This window comes from Psittacula echo (genome assembly GCF_963264785.1).
Source record: "Psittacula echo genome assembly, chromosome: 27".
Classification (NCBI taxonomy): Eukaryota; Metazoa; Chordata; class Aves; order Psittaciformes; family Psittacidae; genus Psittacula; species Psittacula echo.
Window position 1 is genome coordinate 2,445,950 of NC_137762.1, and position 26,654 is coordinate 2,472,603.

The 26,654-nt window shown below is 47.6% G+C and overlaps 2 protein-coding genes across 8 annotated transcripts in view; both read left to right on the forward strand.

Moving 5' to 3' along the window:
• The first annotated feature begins 699 nt into the window (after positions 1-699).
• Positions 700-21,753, forward strand: LARP4 (La ribonucleoprotein 4). 5 transcript variants are annotated; one of them, XM_080635611.1, is made up of 17 exons: positions 700-837; positions 5,978-6,151; positions 6,359-6,506; positions 7,711-7,869; positions 8,175-8,250; positions 8,767-8,903; positions 9,609-9,712; positions 10,712-10,822; positions 11,201-11,254; positions 11,886-12,095; positions 12,687-12,790; positions 14,944-15,177; positions 15,936-15,984; positions 16,176-16,334; positions 16,666-16,787; positions 17,020-17,188; positions 17,399-21,753. In XM_080635611.1, the coding sequence occupies exons 2-17, from the start codon at positions 6,146-6,148 to the stop codon at positions 17,732-17,734; spliced, it is 2,178 nt and encodes a 725-aa protein (XP_080491737.1). In that variant the 5' UTR covers positions 700-837; positions 5,978-6,145; the 3' UTR covers positions 17,735-21,753. The 5 variants fall into 5 exon arrangements, with proteins under 5 accessions (XP_080491737.1, XP_080491738.1, XP_080491736.1 ...); XM_080635612.1 differs by having other exon boundaries at positions 6,362-6,506; XM_080635610.1 differs by lacking the exon at positions 5,978-6,151 and having other exon boundaries at positions 705-837; positions 6,362-6,506.
• Positions 21,754-23,228: 1,475 nt separating this feature from the next.
• Positions 23,229-26,654, forward strand: part of DIP2B (disco interacting protein 2 homolog B) — a 67,692-nt gene continuing 64,266 nt past the window's right edge. For all 3 annotated transcript variants that reach the window (XM_080635256.1, XM_080635257.1, XM_080635258.1), the window contains exon 1: positions 23,229-23,429. In XM_080635256.1, coding sequence (XP_080491382.1) covers positions 23,342-23,429 — 88 coding nt within the window. In that variant the 5' untranslated portion in view covers positions 23,229-23,341. The remainder of the gene's footprint in view (positions 23,430-26,654) is intronic.

The window sequence follows — 26,654 nt, forward strand, 5'->3', positions numbered from 1 at the left end:
TTTCGGCTTTGGCGCTGTCTGGCATGTACCCATTGTGTTGTGACAAGGGAGCCAAGGCTTCCCTCCAGTTCCCAGCATCTCCCTTCCTGGCAGTGGAAGCCCTGGCAGCTGCCCTCGTCCCTTCCCAATATATGGACACGTGGCCTGGGGGCTGCCGGAGGGCAACGGTCCCATCCCGGCTGTGCTGGCAGCGGCCCGGCCTCATCCATCCCTGCCCCTAGGTTCCCTGCTGGTGCTCCTGGGTGCCTGTGGCTCTCGATACAGGCAGGGTGAGGGCAGCGCAGGGTGAGATGACATTAGGGAGTGGTGACAGGTCCAGTGGTGATCCCGTGGGACTGGGGAAAAACAAGGGAAAACCAGGGAAAATCCTGCTGGTGCCATGGGTGCGGGCACTGAGGGCCCCGCTGAGGTGGGGGTCCGCCTTCCTTTTGAGGCAGAAAAGTGTGTTTTGGGGTCTGTAACGCAGAAACCAAACCCCGACCGCGGGCACTCCCATCGCCGTCCGCAGGAGGGCGCCGGCGGGGCGGGGCAGTCCACTCGCGCCCGCGGGGGGGCGCCGGCTCCCCCCGGCCGAGCGCTGCAAGTCGCGGCGCCCCCTGGCGGCGTGGTTCCTCCCGCGCAAAGGGAGTGGTCTGGTCCGGCACCGCCCGTGGCCCGGAAGCGCTCGCCGTGCTCCGGAAGAGGCGGCGGGCGGCGGAGGGGGGCCGGGCGCTGGCGGCGGCAGCGGGAGGCGGAGCCCGGGTGTCCCGGTCGGCGCCGCTGGGCAGCGCGGATCGCGGCGCGGATCGCGGCCCCGCCGGCCTGGGCGCGGGCAGCACGATGCTGCTGTTCGTGGAGGTGAGGCGCGGCGGGGCCGCGCGGGGCCGGGCCATGTGGCGGGAAGGCCGCGCACGCTGCTCCGCGCCGCGCCGGGGGGAGGGGACGGGGCTGACACAGCAAATCCGGCCGCGGCGGCCGCGGGCCCGGCGAGGCGGGGGGTGAGGGGGGAGGGTTCGGCCTTCTGGAAGGTTCCTCCGGTGCCGGGGCTCGGCGGAGGGAGCGGTGAAAGGCACCGCGGTGACCTTCCTCGGGAGCCGCCGCACCGCGGCCTGCCGTGAAGGTGACGCGGGCCCGGCGGCGGGCGGGACTCGCGGGGCCTCCTGCGGGCCGGGGAGCGGAGCGGCGGGCCCGCTCCCTCCGTAACGCGCGGCCGGCCCGCGGGGCTCCGCGCCGCCGCTTTGGCCTGGGCGCGTTGGGAAGCGGTAGCGTGGCCCGGGCGCGGCGTCCGCGTTCTTTAAACCCCTGGGATGGGATAGGGTGGAGGGGTTGGCGGCGGGGCGCGGGCTCGGCCGGTGGAGCGGCCTTGTTGGGTCTGATTTGACTGCGAGCAGCGCGGTCGGGCCGTCCCCAGCCGTGGAGGTGACCCGGGGAGGGCGCCTGGGGTGGGGGGGTGGCGGACGGATCCGTGTGTCCATGCCGGCGGCGGTTCGAGCAGCGGGTTGGGGTCCGCTGCCGCTGCCTCATCGGCGTTTCAAGGGGTTCTGTGAGGCGGTTCCACGGTTCGCTGGCCAAAGCCAGGGAATTGCGTTGCTGCTTTGAACTTTGCAGTAAGTTTTGGCCCAGAAGTGTACAGAGCAAACGGCTGCTGGGTGAAGTAAGGAACAACTGAGGGAGGGCAGTGGATTGTATTGTATGGGTGGTGGTGGTGGGTCTTTCACGTGAATGCCGACAGACATCCCGTGGTTAGGAACCTCTAAATGAAAAGGTTTGGGAAAGACCGCCTCTTTCTGCAGCTGATTGCCTCAGTTCTGACCGTATTCAGAATGATCTGCATGCTACTTAATTCATACTGAGAGGGGGAAAAGCACATAATGAGCACGGAATGACAGGATTTGGGTTTCTGTCTTCATCTTCAAGAGGAACTGTTGGAGCTATGGGAGCTGCAGCTGACCTCAGCTGAGGTGGCCCTGCGAGCAGCGGGTGCTCGAACCGCAGCGGTGGCACGAGCGGTTGGGTGCTGGCTGGGGCTCAAAGGGAGCTGGAGCAAATCAAGCAGCGCAGGTCTGCGCGTTCAGTGAGCCGGTTTAAAGCAGAACCTTGACTTTGGTTGCTTTGCTTGGTCTTCTTTCTCTCCCACTGACAATGTGGTGCGTTAGTGTCTGTGATCTCCAGTCAGGAAGAATTGGGAAGGTTCAATTATGAGTTCTTGAGCAGAATTCACACTTTCTGAAGGTGTGTTGTCACTGCAAGGGCAGGGAATGTGAGTTCTTACCCAGGTGCTTTGAAGCAGATGCAGCTTTTATCTTGGGATCATTGGGATTGCCTGGAAAATAAGGTACAGAATGGGACCGTGTTGGAAGTCCTGAAGGAGGATTCTCTGCCTCCCTTTAGCTGTCAGTGTTGTCTTTTACACTTGAGTGCGCACGTGGTGATCGTGAATCGATTCCTCCATGGGGGAGTTCGCTTTTCCTTTAGTATCCCTTGGCAGAAAACACTTGCTGCAGTAAGGTGCTGGTGGGAGGCTCACACTGTTCTTTGTGCATTAACGCTTGGCGTAGGTCTTGTTTCTCACTTCCAACCAGGAGCAACGGTGCTGTTAACAATCCATAATTCAGGTGCATTGGGAATATTATGAAATGCGTTGTGAAGAATGGAATTGATAATGGCTGGCTGGGCCTGCTTAGGGCTGTGGTCAGTTGGTACCTGTTCCTAATTCAGTATGTTAGTAATTTATCGGGCAAATTGAAATCTTTGCATTTCAGGTGGGTGAAACAGTGCTCTGATTGCTGCCAGTGATGTTTCCTAGCTGGAAAACCAGGCCCGTGGGAGGCACTGGGTGTTGCTGGCTCTGTTTTCTGGTAGCTGAGGCTTCCAGCTTCCCTCTAAGTGACCACAGCCCCCACAAGCTGGCCCTGTTCATAGAGGAGGGATGGACACCAGTGACACAGGTACCATCTTCCTACAGCAGAGCTGTGTTTGCTTGACCAAAGGGGAAGGGAGACACTCCCAGTCGTGGGATGCTAATGACAAAACCATGCTGCATTCAGTGGAAGTAACTCTCTTGTAACCATTAAAGTTAATGTGTGTTTTGAGAATTACCTGGGACCTTCCGAGGGCTGAACTGCTGTTACCTGAGATCCTGTGGGCAGTTCCAAAGGAGTTGTTCTTGTTGCTTTTGGTCCCACACCAGCTTTCTCCTGATTTGCCTCGCAGCCTGGATAAGCTCTGGGAAGGTGACAGGTAACTGGCACATGTCCGAGTCCACCTTGGACACACATTTCCCTACCTGTCACATCCCCCAGCCAGCACAAGGCTTCTCTTTGCCATGGATTTACTGATCCTTAGGGGTTTTTTTTTCCCCTCTGCCTACATTTCCACTTCTGGAAAATGCTTAGATGCTCGCCTTATGAGTTTTATTAACTTCTCTTCTAGATTTTTCCCTTGGATTCCCTGTTAGAGAATCAAGTTTGCTCTGGGAAATCTGTCACAAGCTCAGTGCAGGATAATTTGCTATTTAAATAGACTGCTTTAAAAGAAACTCCATGTTTCCATTTTTGTTGCCTTAATTGAATCTGTTAAATGTAATTTAGACTTCCAGGGAGAAACTGATTCTTTGCCATCCTTTCACAACAAGATAGATGCTTTATAGTTGGTTTGGAGGACTTGCTGAAGGAGAATCTTTGATCCCCGTTTGCCAAAAGGAGCGTGAGCTGGAGGGCCGCTCTGCTGTGGAGGACAGCTTTGTCAGCTCGTGGGCACCAGTTCCTAACCTTTGTAACTCTGGAAAGCTTTAACCTCATCATGAAAGTTCCCGATAGCCGCTGGGAGGGTTGTCCTGCAGCCAATCAAATGGGCTCAGTGTTTGCTGGCCTCAGTTAAATAAGCAAGAATTGAGATTTTGGCCTCCTCTTCAGAAGAGCCGCTCACGGAGCGGAGCTGCTCCTGGGGCACAGCGCGCTGTACTTTCAACAGGCTTATGGAAATGAGGGACTTCTTCTCCTCTCGGAGTCATAGGATCATAGAATAGTTAGGGTTGGGAAGGACCTTAAGATCATAGAACAGAATCGTAGAACGGGGTTGGAAAGGACCTTAAGCTCATCCAGTTCCAACCCCCCTGCCATGGGCAGGGACACCTCACACTAAACCATGGCACCCAAGGCCTCATCCAACCTGGCCTTGAACACCGCCAGGGATGGAGCATTCACAACCTCCCTGGGCAACCCATTCCAGTGCCTCAGCACCCTCACAGTAAAGAATTTCTTCCTTAGATCCAATCCAGATCCTTTAGTGCACGGTGTCTTGCTGTTAGCGTGCATGACATCAGGGCTGGGGCTTGCCGAATCGCAGTACATGTCATGAAGTGTTTCTAGAACAAAGAGGAGGCAGCCCACGCTCTGTTCCAGGTGTGTTCCATTGTATTCGTGGCTCCATTCATCACTGTATCAGCCTGCAATCAGTTTAGTTCCTTAGCGCTTTTCACTTGGATCTGTGATTTCTGAACTTCCATGTCACCACGTGTGTCTTCTGGTGTTTGCTGAAGGGTGTAACATCATCTCTCATACTCAGAGTTGCTTCTTCCTTCTGATCCCCTCCGCAAGTGTAGTGAGCTCCCTCAAGTGTTTGAAGTTTCACTTTATCAAACTTATTCCTTAAAATTACTTTGCATGAGCTACATCCTGACCTCAAAGGCATAAGGCAGTGAGTAAGTTTGTTTTAATAGAATAATGAATCATCTCCTGGTTGTCTCTCGTCCTTCTTGCTTTGATGAAAAGTAAACTCAAGGAAATGGGATGTGCTGGTTCTTGGTTCTGAGGCAAGCGGGTGCAACAGGTCACTTTGTTCTAAGGTTGTTTTGCTGGAGAACGGTTACTCTGAAGTAGAAGGGAGATGTCCATGTGTCCTCTCACACTGAGCCACTTCTTTCTGTTTCCAGTGATATTCTTCTGCCAAGATTAATGAAAGTGGGAAAGCTCCATTGCTGTGTGGATTCAATCAGTTGTGCCTGGGGGGTTTTGAATCCCAGAGAGGGCCTTGCAAAAACTGTGCTCTTTGTTTTGCCTTTTCTCATGATTGTCTTGAACCTCTCTGGTGGTGTTTGGAGGCTTTTTGTTGCTGAATCTGGGCTTGTCCGTGTAGCAAACAGCTTTGGCACTAGGTGTGACCTTGGTAGAGGAATTATCTATAAAGCTATTGCAACTGCTTCCTTATCCTTTTGCTTTATGTTTGAGGCCTATAGTAAACCACTCCTTATTTTCAGAATTCAGAGGCTGGTCTCTTAAATATCAAACTTCCTTATATTTGAATTTGTGTGATAGGAACTGGGATTAATGGCTTTCGCCTTTTAAAGTCAAGCCAGTGGTGTGAGTGCAGTGGGGCTGCCCTCTGATGCCTGAAGGAACCTGTTTGGAGCAAACGCCATTGCTTGTGGGGTGTTTGGAATTCTTGCAAAAGCAGAGTTTCTTGTTTATGTGGAAGGAGTTTGTTTTCTCGTGGTAGAGCAAAAGCCATCACAGTGCTTATCTTCTGTGTTGTTGCTGGATTCCTTACCCAAAGGCGCTTGAGCTTCTGAGCAGCTCTTGGGAAGGCACCCTGTTTTGCCATGGGAATATTTATCTGTGTCAGATTCCAGGTTGGAATCCAGCAGTTTCTCGTGTCTGGCTCATTGTTTCCCCTCTAACTATGGACTTTGTTGCCCGGTCTCAAAGTGAGACAATCCCCCTCAGCAGCCTGGGATGCTGTGTGTGAATCCCAACACTTCAAACACCTCAGTGTCCTTGGCTACAAGTTGAAGGAAATTATTAGTGTGGAAATGTTGAGTAATTATTAGTAAATCTACTGATGTGTGTAAGATGTAGGTAAACTCATGGGGAAGTGGGGTAGTACTCAGGTAAGTTCATGAGGAATGCTGGCATAGCACAGGCGATGCTTGGTTAGTATAGATGTCACTAAGCCGTTAGTTTCTTCTCCTTGACATATGTTTTTTTACCATCCTTTCTAGGAAGGGGTCTGGAGGAGGGAAAATTTCCCTCTCTGGTGAAAGGGACTGGAGCATTATGACAGTCAAGTCTTTAAAAGCTTGTGAGTTCCCAGAGTCCTTGACGGCTAGCTGCTGCCTCTGCTGCTCTTGTCGGATGTCAATAAAGAGAGGTTGAAGGCAACACTTCTCATGGAGGTAGAAATGAAATACTTGGAAAATACCAAGGATTTTCCTGTTTTGATTAATGAAAAAAAAAATCACATAGGTGCTTAATAGCTGGTTAGACCCTTGAGATGTGGAACTAGAGAGAACAAAATCACTAAATTCACCTGTATTGTCTGCCTTGACTTCTGAAGCAGCTTGGGGTTATTTCTCCTAATGAAAGTGTTCTGGTCTCTCCAGCAGGTAACATCGAAGGGCGCTGGCTTAAACCCTAACGCCAAAGTGTGGCAAGAAGTGCCCCAGGGGAGTGGGGAGGCTGTGCCACCAACGAATGGCACAGAGCACTCGTGGCAAGAAACCGCAGCTGCGCAGGGGACTCCTGCAGAGGGTGAGATGGCACAGCCCTGGGTTTAGACACCAGCGCTGCCCTGTGCTGGGTCGCACTGAGGGTTCCCTGTAGGAGTTCTGCACTGGGAAGCAACCTCTGGCTCTTGTCTTTGAAGTTGTTAGTGCTGATGTAGTGACAAGTATGGAATAAACATGAGAAAGCAGTAGGTAGTTTATAGAGATAATAGGCGTGACCAGAATCCCTAAACCACCCCTGGTTTAGCGTCAAGAAGGTGTCCAGAGCTGTGCTAGCACAGAATACCTGGGTAGGTACCAGGATCCAAGGGGCCCAGTGATGACTGAGTAACGCGCTAAGAGGGAGACAGGATGCTAAATGTGTAGAAATGGTTTCATGGCTTGTTAACCGTTGCTGCACTTTAGTATACACTTGACCCTGTGAACGGGGAAAATAAGATCTGAGGGCACCTATGATCCTGGTAAATCACTGAGGTGGTGCCAAGAACTGTTAGACAGGAGCATTGTGCTGGAGTAGGAACTGCAAAGCATCTGTGTTACCACCTTTCAGTTTAGTCTGATCTTATTTCAGTCCCTGTTTTCCATACTTCCCACGTGGTTGTCCAGAACTAAATATTCAAATGGTTTAACTCTTCTGATTTGGCTTAGACTTGATCTGAAGCCAATTGTGTAGCTGATGTACTCCAAGTACAGCAGAGCTCTGTTAAGCAGGAAGCAGAAGATTCCCATGAAAAAGGCATAGGAAAAGTTAGGGATAAAGAAGTGAGGGTTCAGTTTGTGTGGCCCTGTCAAAAGTTTCTGGTAAGTCAGCAGAAGTGAAGAGAGAATTCCGAGTTTGTGACAGAAACTCCTTCCAGATACAGCGTTCTTGCTTTTAAGCAATTCCTAATGCAAGTAGTTGAATAGTATCTCTTCTCCAAAGTGTGTTTTAGTGAATTCATTGTTAGTGTGGAAAAGATCCAGCAGAGGAGTTGGTTTTCTTGGAGCAACCTCCTTTGCCTGAACACACTGAAGCTGTGCTTGTTTTTATCTCGAGCAGCTGTGGTAAGGGCTAAGCTGAGGTGTCCTGAAGAGATTGGCTGATTTCAGCGTGTGTTATAACAGCCACTAGATGCTTCTGGGTTCTTTATGTAAATAGGAATCGTGTAATGCATTGATGTAAGCTACTTCAGTGCTTTGGGTTTAGGAACTCACACTAGGTTTTCTGCCACTGGTTGTTCCTCTGCCAGGTAACATAGAGATTGCAGACGATAGCTGCAAGCAATATGAAGTGATGTATTCCCCGTCTTGTGAGGCCGCAAGAAATGGGACAGGAGTTGATGAAGCATCTGCAAATGGAATTGTCCTGGCGACGGAAGATCTTGGATACCAAATCTACGAAGTGTCTGGTGAGTATTTGAGTTCAATACCTCTGTCAGTACATGTAATCCTCTGAAGTCTGCTGCAATATGATATGACTGGGTAGGAGCTATGTGTGTTCAAGAAGATCCATAGCACTTGGCCAAGTAGGTGAAAACTGGGATCCAAGTCATTTGAGAAGATGTAGTGTGGTGCTCTGTAAGCATGTCTCAGATGATCTTTTCCTCTTGGTCTTACCCAAAAGGATTCCTCCTTTTATTGTACATTGAAACACGTTCTTGTATTGTGTTCTTAGCATGAAACTGGAACTGATGGTCAATGTGGTCACTTCTAGGTGAAGGCAGCTCCACTGTGTCCACAGAAGACATTAGAGAATGTTTGAAAAAGCAACTTGAATTCTGCTTCTCACGGTACAGTGCAGTTAACGTAGCTTTGTATAAACCCTGTATTAAAATCATTAGCAGGTTTTTTTTTGGCTTGATATCTACCTTCATAAAGTGCTAACAGTGACTGAGAGGTGGTTGTGATGTAACACAAGATTTGCTGTAAAAACCCTGTGATACCTTTTAGCTGTTCAGTCCCATCCATCCATCCTTGTCCTGTAATGGGAATTGAGTAGGATTTGTGCTTACAGCTCACAGTTGTCGGGTGCCGAGATGATTGAGCTGTGTGTTACCAAAAGAGGTCTCTGGCAAGATCTTTCTTGAAGACCAACATGCAGAGCACTGTAACTTCCATTCAGTTTTTGAATTACCTTGCTCTGCTTTGTGTTGATCTGCCAGGATTTCCTTCCTGGATGCATTCTGGCTGGAGTTACCTGTGGATGGTACTGGTGAATGTTTAGGCCTGCACTTACCCTGTTGGTTTGAGTCTTCTGTAAGGGAAGTTCAGCATTTTCATCAAATAGTGGACTTTTGTCTTTTTAGGGAGAATCTTTCAAAGGATCTCTACCTGATGTCTCAAATGGATAGCGACCAGTTCGTTCCAATATGGACAATTGCCAACATGGAAGGTATAAAGAAGCTGACAACTGATATGGACCTCATCCTTGAAGTTTTGAGATGTAAGTGTGGCTGTTTGGTGTCCATAGAACAAAGAATCCTTCCTTGCTTTAGAGAAATGTGTTAGTCTCTGAGCATATATTTGGGTCAGTGGCTGTTCCACGCTCCTGAATTCTCCTTTTGCTTTATAGTAAGCTGTTTAAATCTGGCCCAGTAAGAGGCTACACAAAGGTATTGCAAGCAGGGAAAGTCTTACTCTGGGAGTAAACCTGGTCTTCTGATTCGGTGCAGAAGTTTACTAGAGGTGATAAAACTAGAAAAGGTTTATTAGGAAAAGCTGGTTAGAATTCCTGTGCCATGCGCCCTGTCACAGGATGTTCTGCACATGGCTTCAGGAAACAGTTGTAAGTGAACTTTTAAAGTCTTTATTCTGACTTGATTTTCCCACTTGAACTTTCCCTGTCAGGGCTTTGTCTAGGAGTGGTTTTATATCTTCTGACTTGAGTTTGAGCTGGGAGTGAATTGAACTTAGGACTGAGCTTTTTAGATAGTTAAGCCGTAGATGGAAGCAGCATCAGACAAACAGCTGAACTGTGCTGAAGATCTAACAGGACGTAGCAGATCAAACAGTCCTTTACTCTGAATTCCAGGTATCTGGGTTCTTGAGCAGCTCTTTGTGACAAGTTTGGTAGTGGAGTCTGTTTCTGCTGAGGTGTTTTGCAGTGCACGATGTCCAGTATTAAGCCAAGTTTCTGTTTTAATTTTAGCTTCTCCTATGGTACAAGTGGATGAGAGAGGGGAGAAAGTAAGACCTAACCACAAGCGGTGTATTATCATTCTCCGGGAGATCCCTGAAACAACACCTATAGAGGTAAATAAATAGAAACCCTGTTGATGGGTTTGGAAGGTACCTTCAGCAGTGCTTCAGACAGCAACAGGAAGTGTTGCTTCAAAGGTCAACTGGCATTTCATTTGATTAAACACTGATATTTTTCTTGTCAATCACGTAAGTTATCTTTTCTGCCTGGCTGTATTATCAGAAGAGCCAAACTAAAAACTTGCTGGCATTGTTGTCCCTTCCCCTTCTTTACTTATGCATTAAAATGCTCTCCAGTAAACTTCCCTCTGCCCCAAACCTGAGCTAGCTGGGCTTTTTGGGAAGGAAGTTTGGACTGGGTTCTTTTCAGATCCCGAAACAAAACCAGTCCAGGGCATAGATTGGAATTCAGGCTGAATTTTTGTCACAGCAGTAACTTCCCTTGAAGTCAGACGGTTGTTTTGGCAGCAAGAAGTGTTACTAAACATTTCTCATTCATTGTGACCCGGTGTGAGCTGAGCTCATTATGTTCAGAGAAGGGAGGATAATAAAATTCCTACTGATATTTGGCAAACAGAATGATTTAGTTCTTTGTTTTCTCAAGTTGTAACACAGGGTGTTTGTCTACCAGCATTTTTAATCAGTTCTTTCAATTCAAATGCTGAACAGCTGCTTTGCCCTCTCTTTAAAGCCTGATTATTGCAAAGCTGTCAGGTTGCCTTGACTTAGAAATACTTGCTAGAATCGTTCTTGACTAGATGTCTCTCCTGAGCTAAAGCCACATTTGGGCCACCTCTTTCGTATAGAAGTATCACCAGTTCTACACTGAGCTCGGGTTTCTTTCCACATGGGCCTGCTACTTTATATTTGGGAGTGCTCAATAGGCTGGACTGGTGGTGTTGGGTTCAGAAACAGACCTTGAGGGAATGAAAGAACATCCCTGGTTAAGGGATACCTGCAGCTGAGGAGCTGGAGTGTAAACTGCTGTTGGTTCAGTGCTCTATTTACACCTTAGAGCTGGCTCCCCTTAACTGCCTGACTTCTCTCCCTTAGGAGGTTAAAGCTCTGTTTAAAAATGAGAACTGCCCCAAAGTGATCAGCTGTGAGTTTGCTCACAACAACAACTGGTACGTTACATTCCAGTCGGATACAGATGCCCAACAGGTAAGGCTGCCTTCAGCTCTTAATGACATCTCAGTTTTGTTATTAATACCTCTCCTATTCAGGAGAATTGCATGTGTGCTTCCTGTGCCCGAAATAAATGCGTATTTGCTGATCCCCCTTGTGTTATTTTAAGAGGTTACTGGCAAATTCTAGTTAATAGAGAAGAAAGTTGGGAGCCTGTGGGGTTATAACTCCCTTGTCTGCCTCTTGCCTCAGTGCTCTGTGACCATCACTCACATCCAGTATCCTGAATTTGAAGTGCTAATGAATTTAGCTGGGCTAACGGGGTAGTACATTGCCACAGGCTTGTGTTAATCAGGCAGTATCCTTGGAAAAGTATGATTTTATCAAGGTGTCTAATCTCTTTTATATCTGCAGGCATTTAAATACCTAAGGGAAGAAGTGAAAACCTTTCAGGGCAAGCCAGTAATGGTAAGGCTGCATTATGAGAGGATTCTGTTTGAATTGCATTGTGTATTGTTTGTGTTTGGATGATAATGTGCATGGGGGGTGTTACGACACTGAGGAATTAGTGCGATGGTTCATACTACTTGCTCTGTTGGCTGTGAACTTGAATGAGGTCATGGATAGCTCTGAGAAATGACAGTCGTGTGGCTGCTGGTTATTCCCAGTGCTGCTTCCCATGAGGTGTGAAATACATTCCTGTATCATCTTCCTTTCTCCACGCTGCCTAGAATCTGGGTCTGCAGAGCTCAGGTCCCTTGCCATCACGAATCTCTACCCTGAGTTCACTGCTCTACAACTAAGGCTGAAGTGATCTGTTTGTACTGTGAGAGGATCTGTCAGAATTGGAGCCCGGACAATTAACTGCTATAGAAGGAGTGCTTGTCTTAAACTTGACAGATTCTCTACCCAAAGTGTGTCCTTCCCTTTAGCACACTGTGAGAGTGTAATCTGTATTGATTTTATCAGTGTTCATAAGCAGTAATCAACCTACTTCCTCTTAGCATCCTCTGTTACAATTTCAGTAGGCCAGAAGGATTTCATGCTCTGCTTCTCCTTTTCTCCCAACCACCATGTGATGTGATTTGCTATCTTGCAGGCAAGGATAAAAGCCATCAACACGTTTTTTGCTAAGAATGGTTACCGGGTAGTGGATTCCAGTGTCTACACTCAGCCAGTTCAAACACAAGCACAGTTTGCCTCACCACTGTTTATGCAGCCTGTATATAGTCCTCAGCAGTACTCAATTTACAGCATCGTGCCTCAGACTTGGTCTCCAAATCCTGCACCTTACTTTGAAACACCACTGGTGAGTAACGGCGAATGAAAACGTGGGCAGCTAACCCAGAACATCAGGAATCATTTGGTGAACAGATCAAAAGAGTTAGTAGGCTTCTCAGCTGTAGAATGCACAGGTTTTCGAGTCAGATCCCTCTGTTTTAGGATACTTCATATTACATCATAGAATCATGTACTGGTTTGGGTTGGAAAGGACCTTAATATCATCCGGTTCCAACCCCTTCCCGTGGGCAGGGACACCTTCCACTAGCTCAAGTTGCTTGAAGCCCTGTCCAGCCTGGCCTTGAACACTGCCAGGGATGGACCTGCTAAAGCAATGCTGTCAGAGAGGTTGCAGGGCTCTCCATGGACTGCCACTCACTTCAATGAATTCTGGTGTGAAATTCCATTATCCCTTAGCTGGTGTTACTGGAAAAGCTACAAAGCAGGAGGACTCTGATGTGCAGACTGTTAACCTGGTAGGGTTTTCACTTCACAGCATGCTAGATGCAGTAGCCCATGTAAAGTACAGACTAGATGAATAACTGCTGAAGCTGATCTCATGAAACTGCAAACATTTTCCTTTTAGTTGAGCCGCTGAGTTGTTGTGTGTGTGTTGCAGGCCCCCTTTCCTAACGGTGGATTTGTGAATGGCTTTAATACACCAGGATCATATAAAACAAATGCTGCTTCGTTGAGTATAGGTCGCCCATTCCATAGAAATCGGTAAGACAGCTCTGTTTGCTCTCTGAGAACTGCCAGTATTGAGATGCTAAAGTGTTCCTTGCACTTGTAAAATGCAATGACTTCTGATGGGATTGGGTCACTTTATCAAATATGTATGACATCTTCCAATTGGATTTATAAGATAAAATCAAGGTGGCAGCTTAAGATCCTAAAATAGGGGATGCATTTGCTGGAGAGAGCAAAGGTAACTCCTGTAAAAGCCTCAGAGGAATTCCTGCAGACAAATAACTAACTTCCTCTTAAGGTAACACTTGTAATTATGTTTATTATACACAGATTATAAACTGCAGCACAAGAGTAAGCTTTGTTTGTGTGATGAGTCTTGCAGGGAGCCATTGAGTTTATGCAGCTGAGAGTTGCATGCCCTGACTGCTGTATGCTAAAACTTCTTGATGCTGAGTCTGGTCCTGTAATTTATTTGCTTTATCCCCATCTTTCCTGTTAACTGTAAGGACTCAGCTCAGATATAAACACTGTGGGGGGAGGAAACAGCTTTGTATGTGCTGAAAGTGTACTCTGTAAATACAATGGAGTTGTAATCTGTTTGTGTGGGTGGAAATTGTTTTGTTTGCGAGCTCTTTCACTGTATCCTGTGGGAATGGGAACTGCTTTTTATATCCTTTGAGAAATCAGTTGACAACTGCCAGTACGTAAGAGGGCTTGTGATGAAGTTAAAGGTCTGTGGCTGTTGGCAGAAGGTGAACTTCAGTATCTGCTCTGCAGTGACTCAGCAGAGTCTTAATGCAGGCTGTGAAACTGGGAGCACGATTCCACTAGGGAGACAGGGCAGCTGATTCAGTTACAGCTGCTCTGCTCCCAGTTAAGGTCTTTTTATAAAGGTATTTAGCTTTTGTAGGGGTTTTTTTGCCTTAAATTGTGCCCAAACTTCAAACTCTCATTGTATAGGGATCCTGTCAGAAGTTACGGCTGCTGAAACAACACAAGAGTTGTACACACCCAAGTATTAATATCTTGAAATGCCCATATGTTCGCTGCTGCCTTGTAGATCACATCTGTGTAATCCTTAAGCTTTTAGAACTCTTCTGGTTACATTAAGGCTGTCATTTGTAAAACCTGAGTCGTGAGGTTAGGGCTTTAGGGTCAAGCGTGTACAGGTTCTGCTGGTCTGTCTTGGTTGTCTTATCGTTCCTGCCAGTCTTGCTCAGCTTTTGCTAGTACAAAGCTCTGGTTTTGTGCTGATAAATCTTCCTATTGTGACAGCAGATACACTTCAGCAGGATTTCTGTGCAGACAGGAGACAGGGAAGGTAGCAGCCTCCACGGTTTGGCCCAGTGATGATCAAGTATCGCGCTAAGAGAGAACAGGTCTGACAGTTGGCTGTCTGGGCAGCCTGCACCTCATGCTTTTCCTTCCTTTTGCTCTCTCACGTCATCTCTCCTTCTCTTTGCTTTTTTTCCTTCCTTATCTTTTCTCGCCTTTTCTGCTTTGCTCTTCTGCCCAGACAAGACTGTGGCCTTCTCAGTGACGGGTAAGATTATGAGATCTGAGGGCTGAAAAGTGTCTTGAGGATCTTCCAGTTTGAGAACAAGTTGAACCAAATGAAAGAATTCAGTTCCCTTACCTCCTCCCCGTGGTTTCTGGTGATGGAAAACTTAACCTTACTGGGGCCTTAAACCTGGTACTTAATGCTGCTGGAATTAATCTTTGCTCAGCACTGCAGACCAGCAATTCTTATTCCAGTTCAGTTTTGTCGCTTGTGGCTGGATCAGTTTGTTCCTCAGCATTGACTTATTTCTCCGTGTCACTGCCAATGCCTCATGCTGCAGGCCCAGACAAAGGAAGAATCCCTCTTTGGGTTCTTGCAGCTCTTCTGCCACTCCTTGCCCTTTGGTTGGGGGTTTGTTGTTGTTGGTTGAGGTTTTTTGGGTGTCCCCCTCTTTGAAATCTATTGGGCAGCGATTTCAGTGTTTTCTTCAAGTGGCAACACTTGAAAGGAAAGGAGGTTGCAACAAAACAGTTAATAAAAGGAATAGATGGAGGTAAGGAAGACCGGTGTTTACTGACCCCTTTGTCAGCTGTGAATTCCCTGTAGTTGGTGGTGGTGGTGGTGGTGGTTCGGTGTCTTGTTGTTTAAACCCTGGGTGACTGAGGTGCTGCTCTGTGTCCCGCAGCGTGAAGCCCCACTTCCGATCATCCAGCAGCTCGGAGCACGCTGCAGAGGGTCCAGCTGCCATCGGTACCATGCCAATGGGGGACGGACCACTGAACAGAGCCAGCTCAAGGAGTTTTGTTATGGAGCGACATAACAGTACGTTAACTGGCCACCAAGACCAAGGTTACTCCCAGAAGGATTCTCCTACCGCACAGGTGGAGCAGAATGGCGATTATGGCATTGGCAGGGGCAGGTAAAGAACTGGAGGTGCTGCTTTTTGCTGTAACACCATAAGGCAGCTGGGGCATGGTGCTGGGGGTTCAAATGACTTTTATTAGCCAAGGATCACCAGCCATTGGCACAATATGTATTTCTATGAAGACTAATGGGAAAACTGGTGTTTAAATAAACCAGGTGTGATAGACACTTAACTGGGCACACGGGTGCTTCCTGCTTGACTATACAGCTGTTATTCTGACAAACCCCTGGCAGTGAGGCAGTGAGGTGTCTTTATTTCAGTATAACTGCCTGGTTTATCCCCTGAATTAAAGCAGGTGGTACGTGTGTTGCTATAAATAAGAAGCAAATCCTCATTTGGGGAATTTAATGCTCCTAAACATTTTAAGGTTAACTGGTTTTATCTTCTGTTAAATCAGGGTTTAGACACTTAAAAATAAGTGGCCAAGCCAGATATGTGAGAAATCAGATGATTTCTATAACATTATGGGATACTTTTCTGTAATGGTACAGTCTAATTGTCACTTGTTCAGATACAGTGCTGTAGGGTACCTCCTCCATGGGGAGAGAAAAGGGAACTTGTTTACTGTATTGGCTATGTTCCAGGAGTGTAAGAGCTTTGACTCCTCCTGAAGATGGAGAACATCCCAGAACTGTATCTTGAGAAACATCAGTAGGCTGCTGTAAATTCCCTGCCACAGGCTCCCCTTTGTGCAGATGAGTGTGCACTTCAGCTGGATGAATGCACTTACTGACTCTGCTTTCCCTTTAAAGGAGGAACGTTTTCAGAGGTCGGAGGAGGCGAGAAGACGACCGGGTTTCAGTAAGTTCTGCTTCCCTTATCGCAAGGAGTTGCACACAGTGCAGTCTGCTGGCTTTGCGTTTACTGTGGGAATGGTGTAGTCCTTAAGTTCCCAGATCACAGTGTGGGTTTCCAGTGAGGAAATGCTCTGACACTCCGTGTTCTTAACGCTCCGTGTTCCAGCCCTGTTAACGGGTATTTTCCTTCTCTAGAGACCTCAGCCTTCAGCAGAAACAAAGACTCAGACACCAAAGTTTGATTTGCTAGCATCAAATTTCCCACCTTTGCCTGGCAGCACAGCAAAAATACCGGGAGAGCCTGTGCTGGAGAGCAGGATGTCCGACATCGTTAAAGGAGTCTGCAAAGAAAAGGTACCTGCTCCTCTCTGGCACGTGCACAGTGAGACGCATGTGCTGCCTCTCCCTTCTCCCCTGCTTAAAGAGTCAGTTTTAGAGCTCCACATGCTTTAAGCCCAAGCATTGTACTATGCTTATTAATCTAATAGTTAACCTGTTTGCTTTTCCCCTGTAAAGAGTGCTTGCTTTAGAGATGATGCTGTAAAAGAAGTAAAATTCTTATAACCAGGACTTGAGCAGCCTTTGGAAATAGTGCTCTTCTTAGATGTCTTGAACTGGCATATTGAGGAGCAGTTTAAGCACATTGTAAGCTGTCCATCCTTTGCAATTTACGCTTTCTGTGCAGGAAAGCAAAGATTTTCTGCCCAGCTCTCCAGCTCCTGCTCAGGAAGAAGAGATGCACAGCACTGTCCAACAGCCTGTGACAAGTGTGAGCTCACCAAGTCAGACTGAAGCTGTCGTCTTAAGGTATGGCGATTACTTAAGAATATTATGGTTTGCATGTGCTTAGCAAAGAATGGTGGTGTTTCTTCTCCCTCTGAGGGAGGCAGCTTTCTCTAGAGGCCACTAGATGGAAGTAACAAATGGTGGTAATGGCCCTAAAACCCCCATAGTTGTGACTCCAAAGGAAGAAATGCTTTCTCACACATTAATTTCTGTGTTAATAGGTTTTAATGTTAAATTGTTCTTGATGTAACAGCACGGTTCAGCCAGAGAGCAAGCCAGAAGAAGTGGCTGCTCAGAAAGAAGTCACAAGCCACGTTTCTCCACCCGTGTCTGTGTCTCCTACCAGTGCTGCAAAGCCACCAAGGACAAATACCACTTCACCTTCTGCTAATGCAAGTGCAGCTCCTGCTTTGTTGATGCAGGTGAGGCCCAGAGCAGGGAGTGGGGGGGCGACTTGGGGACCTTCCTCTCTTGGATGTGCTGTAGTGCCTAGGCCTTATGTGGAATTTGCCACAGCTTGTGGTGTAGTGGTTCCTTGCACATGTTCTTGCTGTTGTGCTTGGGATGGTGTGGAAGAGCACAGCATGGTTGTTCTGGTACATAAACCTTGCTCTTCTCCCTTGGTCCCAAAGGAGCCACGCAAGCTAAGTTATGCTGAAGTTTGCCAGAAGCCCCCAAAGGAGCCTCCTCCAGTTCCTGTTCAGCCTCTTCGGGAGCATCGCACCAACATCGTTCCCCCTGCCAAAACTGAAGACAATGGTACACCTGAGAAGGCTTCGGAGAAGGTTCCCGACAAGGTTGAAGGTCGGGTGAAGGATTATTCTGGCTTCCGAGGCAATGGGCCTCCCAGGGGAGCTGCTGGGAAAATCAGGGAACAGAGGCGCCAGTTTGGACGCAGATCATCGCCTCAGGGAGCACCTCGGCGTGTCGGCAAGGAGCAGTACGTGCCACCCCGCTCACCAAAGTAACACTTGGACAGCCAATGATTTCTCTGTTTCATTTGAGCTGTGGACAAATAAGCAGCAAAAGGAGACTGTGAGAAAGGAGTATTCATGAAGGGGAATACTGAACTGGAGCGTGGCTTGTGCGGAGAAGTTGGGGAGGGTCCCGAAATTCATCTCTCAAAGTGATTTCACAAATGCTGGAGGATTCCAATCGATATAAATATAGAGATTATAATTTTTGTATTTTTTTTTGTTTTTAATTTGCAGAGGGTTTCCTGCTTGAAATCAGTTTTGGGCTTGTGAAAGTAGCATTTTGACAAAGCGAAAGGATACGAATGGAGAAAATAACCTGTCCCTCAGTGGAGGAGGAAAAGGATAAGAGAATATTATTTTTGAGAAATTTAGCATTTCTGTACAATTAGAACTTTTTTTTAACCTATTTAACATTTGGCTTTTGGGCTGATGTGTCTGCCCTTGATGGCCTTGCATTGCAGAGCACATCTGCCGCCGAGGTGCTTGGTCGGTGTGAGTGGAGTGACTGCAGCCAGATACCGTTGTCATGGCTTAGTCACTGATGATACAAACTGAATGTACTACTGTAGTAAACCTTGTGTTTCCAGCTTGAAGTAGAGGCTCTTGACCTTACTAATAATTCATTCAGCAAGCTTTTTAAACTATCATTTTCAGGATGCTGGATTGTAGATCAGAGCACGTGGACAACAAAACTTGTCTTCAGAAGGAGCCTAACAGGGAGCATGATGGAATTTTTCATTGGCCCTTTTTCTTCACCTCCTTTTGAAGGCAGTTTCTTAGGTTTGGGGTTGGTTTTATTTTTTTCCCTTGCTTGTTACTTTCTCTAATCTCTTCATTACAGACTTTTGTGCATTTCTCTTGGTATGTTTTCCTGAGGCAGGTCCAGTGTAGGATTCATGGGTGGCTACACAGTACTTCACGAGCGAAGAGCCTGGGATTCCAGTTGCAGATGTGGAATTCTGCCTTGCAGGTGGGAACTGGGCACAGAGCTCTGCCTGTCCTGCAAGGGTTAGACTGCTGTCTCTTTGGCTAGCAGATCGGAGACGTGGCTGGGTTTTCTATACACTGACAGGCATGTCGGTGTATGTACTGACAGCCTCCCTGTGAAAGGAGGTTGGAACTAGATAATCTTTAAGGTCCCTTCCAAACCATTCTATGATTTGTGTTCTGGAGTAGGGTATTGGATGCTGTATGATAGAAATCAGGGTTTATATGTACTGGGAACTCACTGTTTACAGCTGATGTAGTAGCAACTGACTTTTTAACTGTTTCAAGTGGAACTAAAGGTAAAGAATTAAACAAAACCCCCTCATGCTCGGAGAAGCTGCTTGGAAGGTAGTGTCTTGCCTAGTTGTATGCTGACTAAATTTACAACACTATTGTGTAGTAAGTGGTTAAGTTTCAAGGTGATTACCATAATGACTGAAATAAGGAAAATTCAGTGCATTAATCGGCCAAAATCAGCATGCCAGGGTTCAAAGTTCTGTATAAAGTGTTAGGGAAAAGTAGCTTCCAGCAGTAAGAATCACACCTTTTTGGGTTTTCTCTAGTTTTTTCTTTTTTCTTTTAGTGAATAGCAAGTGTACAAATTTAAAGTCGTAAGTTGTGAACACTGGAAAACTCAATTGTGATATATACCGTAAACATCTTAGTAATATATTAGTGTTGCCATTAGAATGAATGTAAGTGGCAGTTCAGATAACTGTGAAGACTTTTCATCTTCTGATTTCTTAGCCAGATAATCCTTGGCGACTTCTTACTCCGTAGGCATTCTCTATCAACTGCTTTGAGAACACTCATATCTATTTTTATAAATATATATATAAAGCCAGAGTTGTCATTTCTCTAACTTATTATTCAGCTTGGCAATTGCTTTGATTTGATTCATAACACAATATAATGTATTTATGCAATTAACTGTTCATTTCTACGCATGTTATATATATACACACATATATATATATGAACCCCAAAATCATTATTCACTTTGAAACTACCTGTACTGGGCTTGGGAGGGGTTGTTTTGATTTAGTAAAAGAAATCCTTGATCATGTCTACAGTTTAGGGATGCTTAAGAACCCTTTGCCATTTATCTCGATAATGCTACATCTGTTGGAATGACAGAGGAGTTGAAATACTTACAAGTGTTCCAAGTTCTGAAATGTAATGAATTCAGCATCAATTTTGCATCATTTTAAAGGCTCTAAAGAATTACTGCAGTCCAACTGGAAAAACAAAGCTGTATGATAGGCACAGATATTTAGGATAGATGTGCACTGTCATGGCAAAGTGGAGGAAGTGTTGGGATACGAGCGGCTGCTGTGAGCTGTTTGCTGCTGTGAGGAGCTCCTCTTTGGGAAGAGGCTTGTGGAGATCTTCATCCCCAGCCTCTGTGGTGAGGGCAGTGAAGCTAATCCTGATCCATGCAGGCATCCGCTTCCAGGGTAGTGCATAGAATAACTGTGTAGTGCTGAAAGTATCTGAGTTGTTAAGGATTGTGAAATGTAACTTCTTCATTTATTAGATATGGGGGGGGAAAAATCCCAAACTGCAGTTCAGTCTTGGTTTTGTGAGGTGATTGGAAAAGCTTGACCATGGAAAGGATGCTTCGTATGTCCTGGGTGTGCATTTTCCAGCAGCAGATTATGGCTCTTGTACAGTGTATGCAGATAAGTCTGTAAACTTGTTGGCTTTTTCCAGCATAGTCAAACTTTGATGAGGACATTCACGATTATTTATTTGATACCTGCGTGCAAGGATTTAACTTTAGCGTTTCCCTTCCTCCCCCAGTGCCATTGATAACTGTGGTTTTGTTTTCTTTCCTTTCTATTCTTTTATGTGTGTGTGTGTGGGGAATAAGTAAATATAAAGGCTGTGAAAACCATAGTTTAATTTGCAAGTTCTCCTGCAGTACTTGTATTGCATGGCAAACATATAACCTAGACGGGCTAGCTGCTACGTTCTCCTCCCCGCCGGGGACACGGGCAAGTCCTTGTGTCTTTCTGCCTCTGTCTGCCTGTTGTGACAGACTGGGGGATATGGGGACGGAGCCATCCTTTGGGAGCCACACTGACTGCCAGCACAGCTCCTCGTGTCCTTAGAGCTGGATCATATCCTCAGCAGAGGTCCCTTGGTCAACAGCCACGTTCGGTGTGCGCTTGGTGTGACAAGTGACAGCTCTCTGTGGTTCCTTCTTGGGTGTAAAAGTACCAGAAGGTGCAAATCCCACCTAAGTTTCAGGTTAGGAGCTGTGGCTTGGTTTCAGCATTGTTGGCTTTTGTTAGCTAGAGAAGTACACTTCCCCAAGTTACGTTCTTTTCCAGATTGTTGTGCATGGAAGGGATTGGGCCACTCTTGTCCTTCTGCTGGGGAGTGAAAAGAGAAGTTTAATTGTTTGCATGTGGTAGGAAAATTGCAAGTGCAAAAAAGTTTGGGGTTTATTTCCTTTGGTTTCTAAAATTAAGTTAGGTTTCTAGTATCTTACATTCCTGCTATCTTTGTTTTGTCTTTTAAAAACCATAAAAAAAGAGTTAGCCTGGCACAGTATGATGGTGCAGTTTTAGCAGTAGGTTAAAAAGAGAAAAAAGAATAAAAAAAAGGCAAAAAAAAAGTAACCCACTCTATTAACCAGAAGAGAAAGATGATACTGTGGCAGATCAGTAGCAAATGAGTGACTTAATCGATGCTTTACTGTAGTTAAATAGCTATGGCCTTACTACTTTGTCAATATCAGCTTAATTGTCTTGAAAATGTCTGCTATTTTTACTGTTAACCCGAGTGAATGTTCACCTGGGGTAGAATATCTGCTATGTACAGATGATGATATTTTAAACTTGTAAAATGCGCCATTGTATTACAGACGATGCAACAGAAATGCACTTCGGGGGGAAAACTTGCTTTTTTTGTAAATCCTTGATTACTACAGATATGCAATAGAAGTTTGTTTGTTTGTTTGTTTCTAATTTTGATATTTCCTTCTTGAAACATTAAGATTGTTGCCATTAATCCAAGTGATTTCTCACTCTCTTCTTTGTGTGTGTATATACTACATCTAGTCTGAGCTTCCTTTAGGATGGTACCTAACCTGGGTTTCTTGTAGCGTTTTAGTTGGCTCTTTAAGTGCCTTTAGCAGGGGCACTTCAAGAAGTGAATTGAGTCTGTTTTAATGTACAGTTGGGAGGACTTGAAATGGAGTTAAAGCAGCTTCTTGCTGAAAAAGAGAAAATCCATCTGCAACCTAACCTGTAACAACTTTAAAGTTTTATATTTAAGAACCAGAGGTTTATTTTTATGGAGCTTCAGTTATGGATACAGTTTCAAAAAAAAAAAAAAAAAAAAAAAGATAAAAAACAACAACAAAAAAAAGCAATTTCAAATGTAAAGACTGTGCAGAAATGGTGGTTTTTGTTCTAATTTTTATAGAATACAAGATATTCAGATAATATATTGAGCTCATGTTACCGCAGCCTTCTCCTTCCTCCCGGATGAATCCAGCTGCCCCTTGGCATTTATGATCCCTCTCTTCAAAGTGGTAGGGCTTCAGTGAAAGGAGAAAAGCAAAGCAACGGATCTGGCTTCTCTACTTTGTCCGTTCCGGCATCTTCCTGTTGTCAAACCTGTCCGAACCAGAACGTGTGTGAAGTAGGTTCATGCTTTAAATGTTCCAATGATACTACATGTATTTGTATTTGTTTTTGACATTGCCAAGGTGCTATGGGAAATTGAAATAACAGTTAGAAAAATAAAGCTGATTTAAAAGGAAAAAAAAAAACCCAAAAAAACCACACCAAAAAAAAACCAAAATCCCACCTAACTCTTGTTAATTCCATGTGTTTTGCTGTGCTCAGGTTGAAATGGGTTTTCCTTTGGTTACCTCAGCTTGGCTTTATCCAGGGTGTAGGCACTTTAGCACAGTGGGGACCGAACTTTGGGGCTTTATCCCCATATTGCCCATTCTAAAGGCCATGGGGGGGCCTGGGCATGTTGTATGTGTGGGGAAGCCATAAATGAGGGTGATGATACCAAGCCCCTGCTGTGCGCCGGGATTTGCCTCTGCGAAGCCGAGTCTGAGGTAAACTTCCCCCTCAGACAGCAGACACAAGGCGCTGTCGCGGTCGTTGCTCCACGTTCGTTGCCGAGGCCTGCGCGGGGTCGCTGCCGAAGGAGCGGGAGGGCCGGAGAGGACCGCGGGCCCCGCGGCCCGGCCCTCGGAGGCACCTGAGGGGATGCGGCTGTTACCGAGCGGAGCGCGGGAAGCGGCGGCCTCCGCTGAGGGGAGCGTGGGGGGGACCGCGGCCCCGCTGCCCTGGGCCCGCCCGGGCGCGCTCGTTAAGGCCCGGGGAGGCGAACCGCGGCCTCCGGTCGCGGCTCCGGTCGGGCCGGGAGCTGCGGCGAGGGGGCCGGGCCGCGGGGGGGCGCTCGGCGGTGAGGCGAGGTTGAGGCGCGGCGGGCGCGCCGCCCCGTCACGTGACGCTGGGGCTCAGCATGGCGGAGGTGGCGGCGGCTCCCGCTGTGCCCGCGGTCCGGAGCCCCCGGCGCTGAGCCGGAGCCGAGCCGGCGCCTGGGCCTTGCCTTTGCCCCGCGTCCCCTCCGCCCGCCATGGCCGAGCCGGCGGCCGCGGGGGTCTCGTCGCTGCCCCGCGAGGTCCGCGAGCAGCTGGCGGAGCTGGAGCTGGAGCTCTCCGAAGGTGAGGAGCGCCGGGAGCGCGCCCGTTCCTGCCCTGGCCTCGGGGCGCCGGCCCGGCCGCCACGGTGTCCCTCGGCACGGGCGGGGGGAGCCTCCGTGTGTGGAGGCCGAGAGGCAGCGGGAGGGGGTGAGGGTTGAGGTGGGCTTGAGGGAGAGGAGGCCTGGGGTGTGTGAGGGGCTCGGGGTGGGGAGGCTCCGTGTGAGGAGGCCGGGAATGGGGCTCGGGGGCCGGCGGTGCGGGGCCGGAAGGACCCTGCCAGCGGGCCTGGGCTGTGGCTGGGGGGGGAATCGAGTGCTGGGACCCTGTGCTCGGCGGGGGGGGACCCCCTCGGTGGGGCTTTGCTTCTTGTGGCCCCTTTCCTGTAGTTTCTGAGCTTAAGGGTGCGGAGCGGGGGGGACGGGACTGTGGGGGCAGGCGGTGGTGCTGGGCTGGGGGGGACCGAAGGAACTTGGGGCACGTAATGAAGACGTAGCCGGTGCCGTTTCCACTTTGTGCCTAAGTTCTGTTGCGGGGCCATCACCGGGACGGAGCATGCGTGTTCCGGTGGGGGTTTTGTGTTGTTTCCTCTTTCGCATGGGTCCGGCTTTGTTTCTCCGTGCTCAAACTGCGGCTCTCGGTATCGCGTTGTTATAAACTCCCCCTGCGGAGCCGCAGGGAGGAATCCGAGGCAGAGGGGGAAGGTTGCAGAGCAGGTAGCGCTGTTTTGCATCGCTTTGATTTACCCTCAGTCAGGGCATGGGGCTTGGTGCCATCATCATGGGAGGGCTCGCAGTGATCTCCCATTGAGTAATAAAACTGAAGGAGAATCAAGCCGTGGTCACATCCGTCTTTATCCTCTCTTTGCCCCAGCACTTGCAGCGGGTACAGAGGCTGTTGACTGTTTTGAAGCCAATAGTGGGGATTCATTCCGAGCTGGGTGCTGGCAGCCCCCCGCTGTGCACATTGATGCTTGGATGTGGTTTATGAGAAGGCCTTGGTGGTGCTTTCTTAACTCGTTTGTAGTCAAACTTTTAGCATTAGCTTTTATTTCCTCTTCTATTTCCCTTTGTCAGGCGTTTTCAGATGTGTTTTCTGTAAGCATTTAACCGAAGGGATAACGTTATCTGCTGTTCTGTTCTGAGTACTCCAGGATAACAAAGAGCTGAAGAACATTCCCGTTGCTCGGAATGCAATGTAAAGTGATTTTTTTTGGGTGCTCTTTACTATTTGCTGATGGTTTTAAGCGTTTGCTTGGAATTTATGGTGATATTGAAAGCCCGTTAGAGTTTGACCCTGTAAACTCCATACCAAAAATAGATCTTTTTGCTAAAATAACTGTGATATGGTGCTGATCTTTCACAAGCTGCTCAAATAGCTTCAACTTCAGTGCTAAAGAGTGAAGTGTTCTGTGTTCTGTAAGGAATTCTCTGCACATTTAATCCACTGCCACCTTTGTGGATTTAATCCTCGGGTTTCTTAATATGCATATTATAGGTTCGTTTGTGCAAATCATGGAATGGTTTGGGTTGGAAAGGACCTTAAGCTCATCCAGTTCCAACCCCCTGCCATGGGCAGGGACACCTCACACTAAACCAGGTCACCCAAGGCTCTGTCCAACCTGGCCTTGAACACCACCAGGGATGGAGCATTCACAGCCTCCCTGGGCAACCCATTCCAGTGCCTCAGCACCCTCTCAGTAAAGAATTTCTTCCTTAGATCCAATCTAAACTTCCCCTGTTTCAGTTTGAACCCGTTACCCCTTGTCCTGTCACTACAGTCCCTGATGAAGAGTCCATCCCCAGCATCCCTATAGCCCTCTTCAGACACTGGATGGCTGCTGAACTTCAGATCACTTTTTCTATCAACCCCCACCATGATCCCATAGAACTTTGCGTGGCTGTGGCCCCAGCCGCTTGGAAAAGTATTTCATGGTATCTTGGTGCTGAGATAACTGAGGTCTGACCTGTAAAGGAGCCGAATGAGTCAGCGAGGGAACGTCATTGTATAGGTCTTGAAACATACGCCCTAGTTTGAGGCTTAAGCTTCCAGATTTGAAGGCGTGTGTGTGCATTGTGCCACTGGCTGGAACCAGGGCCTGTTCGTAGTAAACAACACTGAATAGGAGCATTTCATTAGGACCAGCAGCAATGCCTCACACTGAACTGCTTCGTTGTTGCTCCGATAACAACACTTGATCCTTTATTCCCTGCCCTTTCATTGCAGCTTTATTTGTCTCTAGGCTTAACTGTTTACTGTGTAAATGCTTCTGTCAGGGTTTCTGGGTGCAAACGCCTTGCTTTTGGAACAGGAGAGGAGCTGCAGCTGCAGGGAGCTCATGCAGGTAGCAGGGACAGTGCTCAGACCTCAATGCATGATCCCATGGTCGGGATAGGGTTTGGAAGATGCCTTCAGATGCAGAAGGCTGCAGACTGAGGGCACAGACAACTTGGGTGCTGATCCCAGCAGTGAGTTCTGCTGTGCAGGGCTCTGTTACCATTCCCCACCGCGGTGTAGAGAATTCCTAACAATATGGGGGAAATCCAGTATTCAAATGTTATCTGGCGTTCTGCTTGGGAAAGGTGCTGTGTCAGCAAGTAGGATGCAGAATGGAGCGGGATTAGTTTAATGTCTGCTTAAAATAGGAACTGGAGTTTGCAGTGGTGAGACTTCCTTCGGGAGCAGTCTGTGCAAACAGAGCAGCAGGACAAATTATACCTCTGCCATTCCTGGGTTATTCCTTACGGAGCCCTGTGGTCAGCGTGGAAGGAACAGTAGTCCTGCTCCTGGGTGCGTGTAAAGTGTCTGAGCGGAGCAGTGGGATGTGTTTCAAGAGCTGGTAACTATTTATTAGTGAACAGAAACTGCATTATTTCAGTCTTCTGTTGTGTGTCTTTATTTGGCCTCAGTGACTGGTTTGAGCCTAACTCTGTTATTTCTAAGTGTAGATAAGAATTCCCATTGCCTTCTATCAGTGGGAAGTGTGTCATAACCAAATCTTACCCATTGCACGTTATGGAGACGTCCCATTCCCTTGCGGAAGGGACCCGTGTTGTTGGAAGCCTCTAAGTGAAGGTGTTAAAAGAACAAGGGCTGAAGCTGAGCAGTGAATTGGATCATGGAGCTGAGAATCTGGAACCTGCTCGTCATTACTCAGGTTCTCCCTCTTTTCTCACTTGTGTTTTCTTTCTTTCTGATGCTTTTCTTCATCAGTCAGTACCACCCACATCCTGCATCCCTAATGATGGG